This window comes from Myotis myotis, unplaced genomic scaffold (assembly GCF_014108235.1).
Source record: "Myotis myotis isolate mMyoMyo1 unplaced genomic scaffold, mMyoMyo1.p scaffold_m19_p_40, whole genome shotgun sequence".
Lineage (NCBI taxonomy): Eukaryota > Metazoa > Chordata > Mammalia > Chiroptera > Vespertilionidae > Myotis > Myotis myotis.
In genome coordinates, this window is record NW_023416347.1 from 1,813,584 (window position 1) to 1,828,031 (window position 14,448).

At 43.5% G+C, this 14,448-nt stretch overlaps 1 protein-coding gene across 4 annotated transcripts in view; it reads right to left on the minus strand.

The window, feature by feature from the left end:
* Positions 1 to 3,804: 3,804 nt before the first annotated feature.
* LOC118654961 (zinc finger protein 501-like) overlaps positions 3,805 to 14,448 on the minus strand; it is a 95,994-nt gene continuing 85,350 nt past the window's right edge. For all 4 annotated transcript variants that reach the window (XM_036306255.1, XM_036306257.1, XM_036306258.1 and 1 more), the window contains one exon: positions 3,805 to 5,633. In XM_036306255.1, the coding sequence (XP_036162148.1) occupies positions 4,318 to 5,633 (1,316 nt within the window). In that variant the 3' untranslated portion in view covers positions 3,805 to 4,317. The remainder of the gene's footprint in view (positions 5,634 to 14,448) is intronic.

Here is a 14,448-nt window from a genome sequence, read left to right on the forward strand (position 1 = left end):
ATACTCATTTTCAAGGTACTCATTAAAAAGATTAACAATTGCATGTGCTGGCAGGGCTGCAGAAAAACTGGATTTTTAAAAATACTGTGGGTTTGTTGGAAGGCTAAAACAATGACCATTTTGGGTCACATCTTAAAGTGTAAAACATTCAGCTACACAACAGTTTGATAAGTAAAACATATATGTAGAGAGAGAAAACTGAACACAAATATTCATGCCAGATTTATGATACTACAAACCTGGAAATAACCACAGTCATAGACAAAGCAATAAATAAAGTCATTATCCAGACTTTAACACAATACTACTCACCAATAATAAATTAAATATTCATATAAGCATAAGTGTTGAATCTCAAAATAACTGTGTAGCATGAAGAAAACCAGTATTTGTTAAAGAACATACCTTACAGTGCCTATAAAATTATGAAAAATATGAACTAATCTATTGTAAAGGAAGGAAAATCAATGACTGCATTGAGGGTTGGGGAAAACAGAAAGATTATAAAAGTGTAGGAGGTAAAAGTAGGGTGTACCAAAAGTAGGTTTAGATTTGTTGGTATGGGGAAAATATAATAATTAATAAAAAATAATAATACAAGAATATACTCTGCCCTCACAGCGATGGCTCAGTTGATTGGGTATTGTCCCATTCATGGGAAGGTCGTTGCATTCATTCCAGGTCAGGGCACATGCCCATCTCCATCCCAGTAGAGGGCAGGGAGGAGGCAAGAGAACTATGCATCTCTCTGTCTCCCTTTCCCTTCTCTCACCCTAAGAAAATCAAAGTAATTTAAAAATATTTTTTAAAAAGAATAAGTTCTGTGTTTAGTGTACTCACAACTGTAAGTCAACTTTTGTCCCACTCTATATCGGTGACAGATAAGCGTATGTCAGATGATGACAATTATATCGGTGACAGATAAGCGTATTTCAGATGATGACAATTTCATAGTTTTATCATTATGTCAAGGCTCACCAAATAGTACACATTAGAAAAGTACACTTTCTTTTTTTTTAAATATATTTTATTGATTTTTTACAGAGAGGAAGGGAGAGGGATAGAGAGTCAGAAACATCGATGAGAGAGAAACATCGATCAGCTGCCTCCTGCACACCCCCTACTGGGGATGTGCCCTCAACCAAGGTACATGCCCTTGACCAGAATCGAACCTGGGACCCGTTAGTCCGCAGGTCGACGCTCCATCCACTGAGCCAAACCCGCCAGGGCAAAAAGTACACTTCCTTGTATGTCAATTCTCATTTGCTGGGAGGAACAGCCTTGCCTCAGTGTCAGCAAATACTGGCAAGCAGTGAAGACTATTACCATCAGAATCAACAGCAATTCTCACTGGTTACAAAAGACACATCCTGAGACTGATTACAGGATTATCCTTCCTCTAGGTTTGCTGTCTTGCCTATTGAGCAAACCTTGAGGTGAACCTAGAGCAGCCAAGGGAATAAAAAAAACCCGTTAGATTATTTTTTTTGCCAATGACTTCAGCCCCAGGAAACAATTATGGAGGTCCTGAGAGTGTTTGTACACAAAGATCACAAAAGCCACAGGTCCTGGATCATTTGTGGATAACATTCAGAAGAGGCACTTTTCATCTGATTTACTGCAGTCTGTCCCATTCACCATGAATACAGTGTTTCTGTCCTGTGATTCCATCTAAACATCAGAGTTCTACAAACAAATGACACCAGCCAATGAAACCTCAGACATCATGGCCCATGGCTCCTTTACAGTATATGCGGAGAATTTCCCCTAACCATTGCTGAGAATTATGTAAAACACTGTGAGCAAAGAGTATAATTCATATTGTTCACAGAAAAATAGCAAAGGCCTCCTCTTCACGAAGACCATTGACTTCACCAATAAAAGAGGCAACAGAATGCAAATTAGAACCACAGAGTCATGCATCATGCAGTCTTTCTTTCAAGGCCTTGGTCAGCAATACAAAATAAGCCAATATTGGACAAAGAGTGGTTTTCTACCATCATGTTGTACCTTCCAAAGCACAGAAAGTTTGGGACCCCAACATAACTGTTTACTTCTCCATGCTGACAGATCACAACTTTCCTTTCATCATAGGGAGTAAATAGAACCAACAAAATTAAAGGTATAAAAGAAAATCACCTTTATAAAAAGATCATGAATGAGAGCAAAGGACAGCAAGTTTGCAGGTTGGTGAATTAGAACCTGAAACAATTCATCACAGCATAATGTGCAAACCACAATGTCCCTGACAGAGGTAGCACTTTTTAGCTGAGGATGAGTGCCCTGGATGAAACCTGGGTCAGGTCAATTTCTCCAATTAGAGAGAAAGGAATGAAGATCCGCCAGGAGCTCAAAGTATTCATAATTTTTTCAAGCAAAACCCCTGAGCATGCAGAGGTTGTGACTGGTACATACTCTTCAGGTGAGGCAGGTGTAAGATGGGAAACAGCTTCCACACAAATACTTGCATTTACCAGGGGTACCAGTTAATAATGCAGATATTTTTCAATAGGTGGAGTTACACATATGCTGATATACTAGTATATGCGATTTGATATGTATGCTATTTTGTTGTATTGACAACAAGCTTCAAAACTTAATATGTCAAATTTTCTGAAGGTGTTAACATCATATATATTTTTATGCTTAAAATGTCAAATTTCATGTCAAAAAAAGAAGTTTGCAGGAAGTTTTAATTCATTACTTTATTTTGAAGAATAGTTCTGCTGAAAGTTATCACATACTTCTGGAAGCTATGGTAAACATGCTCCATCTCAAGGTACTTGTGAACGCTGGTTTAAATGCTTTAAAAGTGATGATTTCGATGACCTAGACCAGTGATGGCAAACCTTTTGAGCTTGGCGTGTCAGCATTTTGAAAACCCTAACTTAACTCTGGTGCCGTGTCACATATAGAAATTTTTTGGTATTTGTAACCATAGTAAAACAAAGATTTATATTTTTGATATTTATTTTATATATTTAAATGCCATTTAACAAAGAGAAATCAACCAAAAAAATGAGTTCACGTGTCACCTCTGACACCGTGTCATAGGTTCGCCATCACTGACCTAGACCCGTGGTTGGCAAACTGCGTCTTGAGAGCCACATGTGGCTCTTTGGCCCCTTGAGTGTGGCTCTTCCTAAGCCTTAGGAGTACCCTAATTAAGTTAATAACAATGTACTTACCTATGTAGTTTAAGTTTAAAAAATTTGGCTCTCAAAAGAAATTTCAATCGTTGTACTGTTGATATTTGGCTCTGCTGAATAGACAAAGAACAGCTAGGTCAACCAAAAAATGTTGAAGACCAACAATTACAAGCATTATTGGATGAAGATGTGTGTCAAACTCAAAAACAACTTGCAAAAAGATTAAACTTTGCTCAACAAACAATTTCCGATCATTTACAAGCAATGGGAAAGATTTTAAAGGAAGGAAAATGGGTGCCACATCAACTGAACGAAAAACAAATGGAAAACCGAAAAATCATCAGCAAAATGTTGCTTCAATGGCATGAAAGAAAGTCTTTTTCGCATCGAATTGTGACTGGTGATGAAAAGTGGATTTATTTTGAGAATCCCAAACACACAAAATCATGGGTTGATCGAGGTCTATCATCAACATCGACTGCAAGGCCAAATTGCTTCGGAAAGAAGACAATGCTCTGCGTTTGGTGGGGTCAGGAAGGTGTGGTGTATTATGAGCTTCTAAGACAAGGTGAAACCGTTAATACTGATCATTACCAACAACAAATAATCAATTTGAACGAAGCTTTGATCGTGAAACGACCAGAATGTGGCAGAAGACGCTGCAAAGTAATTTTGCTTCATGATAACGCACTATCACACACTTCAAAACCAGTTAAAGACACATTGAAAGAACTTGCCTGAGAAGTATTAACCCACCCACCGTATTCACCAGCCCTTGCTTCTTCAGATTACTATTTGTTCCAATAGATGGCACATGCACTTTCTGAGCAGCACTTCAAAATGTACAAAGAAGTGAAAAATTGGGTCTCTGAATGGTTTGCCTCAAAACAAGAAACATTCTATTGGGATGGTATCTACAAATTACCTGAAAGATGGGGAAATGTGTAGCTAGCGATAAACATTACTATGAATAAATCAGGTTGTAGGCCTGAGCAGATTAGCAAATGCAATGAAGCTCTTTAAAGCCTCACTTGTACATGAAACTTATGAGGAATCTAGCAGAGTCTATGGTCCAATAAAAGGGGTTTATATTGAGTTAAATGGGTCTAAAAGATTCTCCTTTTGTGTTTTTATTCTGAGTGAGAAAGATAAAACGTTGCCTTCACATTTAAAGCTTTTCTCCAGTGTGAACTCTCAGGTGTCGAACGAGGGCAGATTTGTAGCAAAAAGATTTCCCACATTCAATACACTCATGAGGCCTATCTCCAGTGTGAACTCTGTGGTGTTTAAGGAGGTTAGAGCTATTACTGAAGTACTTCCCACAATCACTACACTCATATGGCTTTTCTCCAGTGTGAACTCTCTGATGCTCTGTAAGAGCAGAGTTTTGTCTGAATGACTTCCCACAATCATTACACTCATATGGCTTTTCTCCTGTGTGAACTCTCTTGTGGTAACGAAAATGACTATTGGACCTAAAAGACTTCCCACATTCACTACACTCATAAGGTTTTTCACCAGTGTGAAGTCTCTGGTGTTCAGTGAGGGTAGACCTATGACTGAAGGACTTCCCACAATCAGTACACTCATATGGCTTTTCTCCAGTGTGAACTCTCTTGTGTTGAATGAGGTGAGAGGTTTGACTGAAGGACTTCCCACAATCCCTACATTGATACGGCTTTTCTCCAGTGTGAACTCTCTTGTGTTTAAGGAGGAGACTATTGCACCTAAACAATTTCCCACATTCACTACACTCGACAGATTTTTGTCTAGTGTGAACTTTGTCTTGTTTAGTGAGAGAAGACTTTTGATGGAAGGGCTTCCCACAATCAATACACTCATAAGACTTTTCTCTAGTGTGAACTCTCCAGGGTCTATTGAAGTTAACAGTACATCTAAAAACTTTCCCACATTTGTTACTCTCATAGTTCACTTCTCCAGAGCACACACTGTAACACTGAAAAACTTTCTGCTTGTGGCTGGCAGCTTTTTCATGTTCACTCCATTCATGATGACTTTTTCCCTTGAGAAATGTCTGTGAAATCTGAGTTCCACTGTGTGGCTCCTCAGTGTTAAGAGGGGTCTGGTGCTGGAGAATCCTTGAGAGAGCTTGGAAGTCAAACCCAACCTCTCTATTGGTTGAAGGCAGCCCTGATAAGCAGAAGTTTAATCTGGTCATAAACGAGGCCCTGTTCATAGCTTCTTGCCAGGGCTTCTCTCCACAAGAATCCCGCTGTTGCTGGTGAGGGTTTGCACTGAAACAGAAATCTCTCCCACATGTGTCACTACAAGAGGCTTTCTGCTCAAAGTATGTTGCTTGTGACTCAGTCAGGTGCAGAATATCTTTTAACATTGAGACACACTGCTTACAGAGATGGGTCCTCTGGGTTGCTGGTGCTGTCTTAGAAGCCCTGACCTGTGACTCTCCTTGTATAGATACACTGTGGTCAGGACAGGACTCATCTTCTGTTTTACGCCAACAACCTGAAAACAGAAAAATGGTGAGGAAATGAATGTTGACTGGTGACAAGAGGAAGTCCCATTGCAAAAGTGTGTTCCACATAGTACCTTGGCTTCATGCAACTGGCTGAAAATAAAATATTTGCAGGAAGGATTTAAAAGATGTTGCTATGAAGTTCTGGCTACTGAAGGTCAAAAACAAGGGTGACCTCAAACAAAATATAATACAAGCATGACAAGCACCACATAGAACAGCAGAGGATCATCTGCTCATTCTTCTGCTAACAGCATTCAGCAGGGCTTGTCTGCTTGTGACTTGGGTAAGCTGTGCAGAAAATTGGTTACATCTTAGTCCAATTAAAATTCAATAAATGAATAGCTGGTATTCGAGGTCTACTTAAGCATGCATGTGCACCTCATAACACATCAGCAGGTCTGTGTTGGAGAACACTGCAGAGAAAACCTTGCAGGGGGACAAATGATGCAAAAAGGCCACAAAGGTGAAGGTAGCCAAAAGCCAGGAAGTCACAGATAAAATAATGATTCAGCAAAGTGTCCAGTATGGAAAAGAAAAAGTAGAAGTGGCACTTGCACCTAAACACTGTTGGAAATGTGCAGGTTCTCAGTATGATCTAAACACAGCACTTAAGTCATGCTTCTCCCAGTTGCAACTCAACAGGACCAAGCCTCCTCTAAGATCATCCTGCATGTTCACCTTTTGAAATACACAATGGTTCTCCCTGAACCTTCTCTGTATAAGTACGCAAAAACCTAAATATTTCAAGTATAAGTGAAGGACAGCAGAGGTAAGTAGCCAGCACTGGCCCAGAGCAACTCAGCATGCAATAGTATTCAGGGAAGAGAATATTTCAAACAATGAAAGGAGGGTCTAACAAGAACTGCACATGGTTCATGTAAGTAAATCCCATAACATGGCACAGGCTTTCATAAAGAAGCTTTAACTGGAGAAAGGGCACAGAAGTGGAAGTCATGGATTTGGACACAGTCACCTTCCTAGGAAGAGGAAGTTAATGTGGGTCCCATTAAGCTGTATGCAAGACGTAAAACTTCCACACACTCCCTACACTTTCCGAAGCAATGGATGTTAGGGATGTTTAGTGAGTCTATTGCTCAGGGCTCTCCATACAGCTCAGCACTGGCAGCAATAGCACATTTGACAGGACAGAGGGAGAAATTAGCAGAACCCATCATCTGGCCCTGAGAGCTACATCTGCAGAATAATGGGAGAGAGAACAACTCAGGACACTAATATAGATGTGAAGGTCTTACCTACAGATGATACAAGTGCAAAAACTTCCAGCATCACATCACAGTACTCAAGTCTCTGAGCCTCATCAAGGAGCCCCCATTCCTCCTGAGAGAAGGCAATGGCCAGGTCCTCAAAGTTGGAGACAATTCATTCCATCATCAGATTCTCTCCTAGGATTTTACATTTGTCACACTCCCCACACTCCATATTCATCTGCTCCCTCTTCATCAAAGATACCAGGCCATGGTCCGATCAAAGTTACTCTCTGCTTATATTCCTACTGATACTGTATTTTCCCAGAATACTAAAGGCCAATGAGCATATAAAAGATACCTGAACTCTAGGCCTCACATGTAGACCACACTGCCTGTTGTCAGTAAGTGGTTGTCATGAACATAGGGAGGGAGAGATGTGGGCCATAAAGAGAGTGTGAGTTATTTTTTTTTCTTAAAGTATTACAAAGAGTATTACCCATGTCTCCTTCCCTCCTCCCCCTTGACATTCCCCTGGCTTCCACCACCCCCCAGTGTCTTGTGTCCATTGGTTATTTTCATATGCATGCATATAAGTCCTTTGGTTGATCTCCTACCCGCCCCCAATCCTCCCCAGGGGTTCCCACTGTAGTTTGACATTCCACTCAATGCTGCTCTGCCTCTGTATCCATTTTTGTTCATCAGTCTATAATGGTCCTTATTATCCACAAATGAGTGAGTTCATGTGGAATTTTTCTCAGCTTCCCAGGGGCCGTCTCAGTCTCACAGGGGCCGTCTCAGTCTCACAGGTGCCATCTTAGCCTCACAGGGGCCGTCCCAGCCTCACAAGGGCCGTCTCAGCCTCACAAGGGCCGCCTCAACCTCACAGGGGCCGTTTCAACCTCACCGGGGCCATCTCAGCCTCATGGGGGCCGTCTCAGCCCCATGGGAGCCATCCCAGCAACAAGTCTGGCACCTTGTCCTTTGTTGGGCAGCTCCCCGCTGGACAAAATCTCCAGGTGTTCCTGGTGGCTGAATATCTGGTATGCTTGCTTGGATTTTGTTTTCTACCAAGTGCACAGACTGCCTGTCTGCCGTCTCCCAGCGTCCCATGTGAGACTGGATCTGGTGGACCTGCCTGTGCATTTGCTGGTATAGCAGTTCCATGTCGCCGGCCCAGCCGGGTCCGGCTCCGGCTTCCTCCGAACCTGATTCTGCTTCTTGAGTGTGTCCCCTATGTATGCGAAGAGTTGAAATCGGCATTCTGCTGGGCTGGGCTGCAAAAGCGCCGGTGGTTCTCTTTGTGCCACTAGCACAGCTTGGGTGGGGATGTAAATTGAGTAGGGCAGGGTCCCCAGGAATCACCAGGGCGGAGCAAGGGGCAATGGCATCTCTGCAACTCCTCGCCTCTCTGCTTCTCAGTGTCTCGTGTCCCCGAGTGCTGGCGAGCAGCTCCGTGAGACAGCCACTCTTGCTCTCCGGCCCACTGCAAGGCTGTCCCTCCTCTCCCTGTAGGGGTCTGGGATCTCAGAATTCCACCCCAAACCAGCTCAGTGGACTCGAGAGTCTGCAACCCCTTCCGACTGAAAAAAACCAAGCATCCAGTTGCAGTCTGCCTGGCACGCAACTCCGTACCTCCGTTCTTGGAGCCTCTGCACAACCTACTCAGTCTCAGTGCTCTTTTTTTTTTTTTTTAATTAAATCTTTATTGTTCAGATTATTACATTTGTTCCTCTTTTTTTCCCCCCCATAACTCCCCTCCTCCCAGTTCCCGCCCCACCCTCCGCCCTCACTCCCCACCCACTGTCCTCATCCATAGGTGCACAATTTTTGTCCAGTCTCTTCCCGAATATCCCACACCCCTTTCCCCCACAGGAATAGTCAGTCCATTCCCTTTCTATGTCCCTGATTCTATTATAATCAACAGTTCATTCTGTTCATCAGATTATTTATTCACTTGATTCTTAGATTCACTTGTTGATAGATGCATATTTGTTGTTCATAATTTGTATCTTTACCTTTTTCTTCCTCTTCCTCTTCTTAAAGGATACCTTTCAGCATTTCATATAATCCTGGTTTGGTGGTGATGAACTCCTTTAGCTTTTCCTTATCTGTGAAGCTCTTTATCTGACCTTCAATTCTGAATGATAGCTTTGCTGGATAAAGTAATCTTGGTTGTAGGTTCTTGGTATTCATCACTTTGAATATTTCTTGCCACTCCCTTCTGGCCTGCAAAGTTTCTGTTGAGAAATCAGCTGACAGTCGTATGGGTATTCCCTTGTAGGTAACTGAGTTTCTTTCTCTTGCTGTTTTTAAGATTCTCTCTTTATCTTTTGCTCTTGGCATTTTAATTATGATGTGTCTTGGTGTGGTCCTCTTTGGATTCCTTTTGTTTGGGGTTCTCCGCGCTTCTTGGACCTGTAAGTCCATTTCTTTCACCAGGTGGGGGAAGTTTTCTGTCATTATTTCTTCAAATAGGTTTTCAATATCTTGCTCTCTCTCATCTTCTGGCACCCCTATAATTCTGATGTTGGTACGCTTGAAGCTGTCCCAGAGGCTCCTTACACTATCCTCGCATTTTTGGATTCTTTTTTCATTTTGCTTTTCCGGTTGGGTGTTTTTTGCTTCCTCGAATTTCAAATCATTGACTTGATTCTTGCGCTCCTCTGGTCTGCTGTCAGGAGTCTGTATAATATTTGTTATTTCAGTCCGTGTATGCTTAATTTCTAGTTGGTTCCCCAATATAAGATCGAGGGTCTCATTAGTTTTCTTGTAGATCTCATTAAGTTTATCGGCGGCTTCTAAACAGTTCTTGAGAGACCTTAAAAGTGTGGTTCTGAACTCTATATCTTCCATTGACAATTTTGTCCTGTTTCTTTGTCTCCGCATTTTGTTATGCTTCCTTGGTGCACCCCCTAGTGGTCTTTGTTCGCAGTCTTATAGTTAAATCTTGATTGTTGTAGCTAATTCCAGGGAGGGTTTGACCTCCAGGCCAAGTGGCTATGAGAATCAGCTGTGTCAGCAGTGAGAGAACTTCTGTCCTCTAGGGAGGTGCTAATCTAGCCTTTGCCTGAGGCTATCCGGCAAATGCCTCTGTGCAGGGCTTGGGCGGGGCGGGTCGCACAGGATCAACAGGGTGGGCCGGAGAGAGCAGTTATGGCGGCTCTCAGTACTGTCCCCAAGGGCTCTGCCTCTCTGAGTCCCAGCACCCGCTGCAAAGCTCAGAGAGAAAGCTGCACTCGCTCTGACCGAAGCCAGACAGTCCCGCTTCTCCCGTTTGAGTCTGGGTCCCTAAAGACTCGCCCGGATCTGGAGCTCAGAGTCTGCGACTCCCTCCCGATTGAAAACGCCAACCGCGCCCTCCGCCGCCAGCCCGCTCCGCAAACTCCGCACCTCAGAATTTGACTTCAGCTCTGCGCCTCCTCTGAGTGTCCGTATGCGTTTCTCTTTCCTCCTAGTTGTAGGACTTCCACTCAGCCGGCGTTCCTGTGGTTCTGGGTGCTGTCCCTTCCGTTTTTTGGTTTCACTTTTGAAGTAGTTGTTCAAAGCAGCAAACTCCGGCGTTAACCTATGCCGCCATCTTGGTTCTCCTCTCTTTCTTTCTTTCCTTCCAGTTGTAGAGCTTCCACTGGGCCAGCTTTCCCATGGTTCTGAATGATAACTGTTTGTATTATAGTTGGTAGTCTCGATATTGTTGTGGGAGGCAGCACGCACAGGTCTGTACCTTACGCCGCCATCTTGGTTCTCCCAAGAGTGTGAGTTATTTGACACTGGTATTGTCAGGCAATAACCTCTGGTCTCCCAGATTCTCCCTCTCAAACCATGAAAAACACGGCATCACACCTTGTCCTTCTGACTATTATCCCAAGGTGCGGAGACCATCACTTTGCACTCCTGCTGAACATAATTCTTTGAAGCACATGTCTCCCACACAGCTTCATTCAAAGATAACACAAATGTGCTGTGATGAGCATAATAATCAGCTTCTTTTCCAAATTCTAATTTACCGCCTCTGTAATATATTTCTCTCTTACACTCTTTCTTCCCCAGGCCAGTGGAAATTTTCAAGACCAAGTCACACTAATGCACACTATTGTATTCCTACTGATCACTGTATCAGCCCTCAACAACAGGCAGGTGTACACAACTCTGACACCCAAGCTCTGGACCTGGCATGTAGCACCACAACACACCCTCTTTTCAGGAATTAACCTAAAATTTCCCAAAGCATATCATCTGGTCGCCAAAAAAAAAAATGGACCTTTTTACAACACTTCTCTCACACAGCTTCAAAGGTAACACAGATTTGCCATGGTGAGGACAAGTTGTTTCCTAATCACCTTCTTTTCCAAAATTATAGTTCACCACCTCCGTAATCTATTTTTCTCTTATCTTCTCCCTTACCATGCCAGTGGAGATTTTTCAAACCTGGGTAACACTAATTTATGCTATCTCGTTCCTATTGATCAGTGGGTCATCCCTCAACAAAAAAAGGCATTGGGTAGAAAAAGGCATCTAAGCTCTGGACCTGGCATGTAGTACCACAACACCTCTCTTTTCAGGCAATTACCCTAAAATTCACCTTACTGTATGACCCAGACACCACCAGAAATGAACTCACCTTTCATTTGCTCTTATGTCAATGGCAGGACCCAATGGCCATGAATTAGCACTCCCTCTCCAAGTGCACATAACTCTCTAGTACACACCTCTCACACCTGCACTCCCAAAGCCCCAGCCCCCATAGTCATCTCCTTGGCCTCTTCCTATTATCAGCATATGTGGTCCAGAGAATGCTTGCCAGATTCAAACAGAATCAAGTAATTCCTAGACTCTGATAGTCCACAAGTTATCAGGACTCAAGGCTTTTCTGCTATGAAGGCCTCTCTCCATGACTGTTTATTCCTTTAACCTCACCTATTGATAACCACAATCATGTCTCAAATACCCAGAGCCCATCTCCCCTGGTGCCACACTTGATGTCCCTTCACCAGTCACAGCCAACATCTCTCCACTTAACCGTCACTCAAATCCCAGCCCCGATGGCCCTAGCACCATGCTTAGTGAGTCTCACAGATAACCACTCATGCCTCTAAGCTAATCCACAAGACTGACTGCAACACCCCAGGCCACACAAAGGGCCACAATAATATCCCCATGAGTGTTTAGATAAGTAAATATGTACCAACCCTAGTTTCATTTGTTTGAATTACTCTTCAGCCTCCAATTCATCTCATGTCCACTCATCTTTTAAAAGTCTTGGCCACTGGGAAATCAATATCTCTCTCCAACACTCTACATGACCACTTCTGTCCCTTTGCTGTGTTGTGACACCCACCTCCTACAAACAGGGGCCCCAGCAGGAAAGCCAGACCTCAGGCTCACACTGCCCGATGTGAGCAGCTCCCACCATCATCATCCTGACCATGATTCCCTACATTAAAGTGATCTACTGCCCTGAATGATGTGGCTCAGTTGGTTGAGCATCTACATGCACTGAGAGGTTCCGGGTAATAGTCCTGGTTAGGTCAGATGGCTGGGCTGAAGGCCGGACCCCACCAGGTGTTGTGCAGGAGGCTACTGATCCTTGTTTCTTGCAAATTGATGTTTCTCTGTCTCTCTCCTCCCCCTTCCTTTCTATATCTAAAATAAAGTATTTAAAAAAACAAAAAAATGATACATACCGATTCTGAACCAGCTCAGTCTTCACAACAAGCCTTTGCACTTCCTGGTACCTAAACCTGAAAGGACCCCCTCCGCCCCCCCATATCTCGTCCACTGGTTGCCAAAAACAGGTCCACTTCATAAAGCCCTAATCATGGCCTTAGGATTCTGGGCTGACTGTCTGTCCGAAGTCCCCAGGTCCAAGGGCTGGAAGAGTGGCTGCACAGTCCCAGGACATCACTATGTCAGAGGCCACAAGAGTGTGAGGCCTTGAAATAGCCTCCACAATCCAGTACCCCTAAGTGATTCTGCTTTTGCAGGAATCTGTGAAAACTAAAGGTCTGTTGAGAGTCTGTCAACCACCAGCAGGACCCTTGGGCTCAGGATGCTCAGTACCCTGGCCCAGCGACAGGGCCAGGTGATGCCTACATTACCTCAGGGCTCAATCCTCAGTGCACACACTTTCCAGTTACCTTATCATGTATAGTACTTCTTCCTGTCCTTTAACTGCTGTCCTCTTCCTTATCTGTTCTCCCTCTGAACAGTTTTAGGAAAAGATGAGAACCCTATCTCAGAGAATTTCCCTCTTTTGTTCACAACCATTGATGGCCCCAGTGTCCTGAGATTGAAAGTATAACTCCAAACACAAACCTTTGCAACATCATCTTTGTTGCCGTTAGGCACAAAACAGCCTGGTTCCCAGAATCCTCCCTGCTCAATCAACCCTTTGCCCTCCTTCCCCATCACACCCTGTGTCACCCATGAGGGACTCACTCTTCTGAACGCTGCAACCTGGACGGCAGGACCTGAGAGCCCCTGCGCCTGAGGAAGCGAGTTATCCACACTGCATGAAGACAGCCCCCTAGAATGCATCCTCCAAAACTGGGATAAGTTTGACTCACAGACCTTAAAGAAATAGACCCTGATTTCTCTCTGCCCTCAGGTTTAGACTCAGTATCAACCAGAGAATAGTAAAAGCTAGCCCCAGAGGGAAGTTTCAATCTTTTCAATAGAAAAATGGGAAATAGTTAAAAGTCCCATATGTCCAGACTTTCTTTTTTTTAAAATATATTTTATTGATTTTTTTACAGAGAGGAAGGGAGAGGGATAGAGAGTTAGAAACATTGATCAGCTGCTTCCTGCACACCCACTAGGGATGTGCCCGCAACCAAGGTACATGCCCTTGATCAGAATCGAACCCAGGACCCTTCAGTCCGCAGGCTGATGCTCTATCCACTGAGCCAAACTGGCTAGGGCTGTCCAGACTTTCTTTACTCTAAGGACAAGCTAGAGGCAGGCGGGAAACAGTAAACTTAGTCCTTTGCTTCTGGCAATAACAACCCAAAGTCCACTGAGGGAAAAGGCAGAGGCTGCATCCCCGCCCAGAGCTGAGCCAACCTTAATTTGCCCCAAGATAGATGAAGGGTCTGGTCATACTTTAACCCAGATCCCCTTCTTACCCTGAGACATAGGACAAATTAAGAATAATTTAGTGAAATTCTCAGAAGACCATGACAAATATATTGAGGTCTCCCAAAACCTCATTCAAGCATTTGACCTCCCATCTAGAGACATCATGCTCATACTAAACCTGACCCTCTCAGCTGCTGAAAAGCAAGGTCCTGAAACTGAGAGGTGGAAAAGAAAACACTGCCAGTTCTGTATTATTGAAGGCCTCAGACATACTAAAACAAAGCTTGTTAATTACTCTAAATTAACCACGGCTAATCAAGGGGCTAACGAAAACCCCTTGGCCTTTTTGGAAGGCTCAGTGGGGCTTTGGTTAAGCGTACCAACATTACCCCAGATTCAGAATTGGGACAACTAATTTTAAAGGACAAATTTATCACTCAGGCTATCCCAGACATCAGGAGGTTACAAGAATTGGCTATTAGTCCCAAGAGCACATTTTTTTTTTAATATATTTTATTGA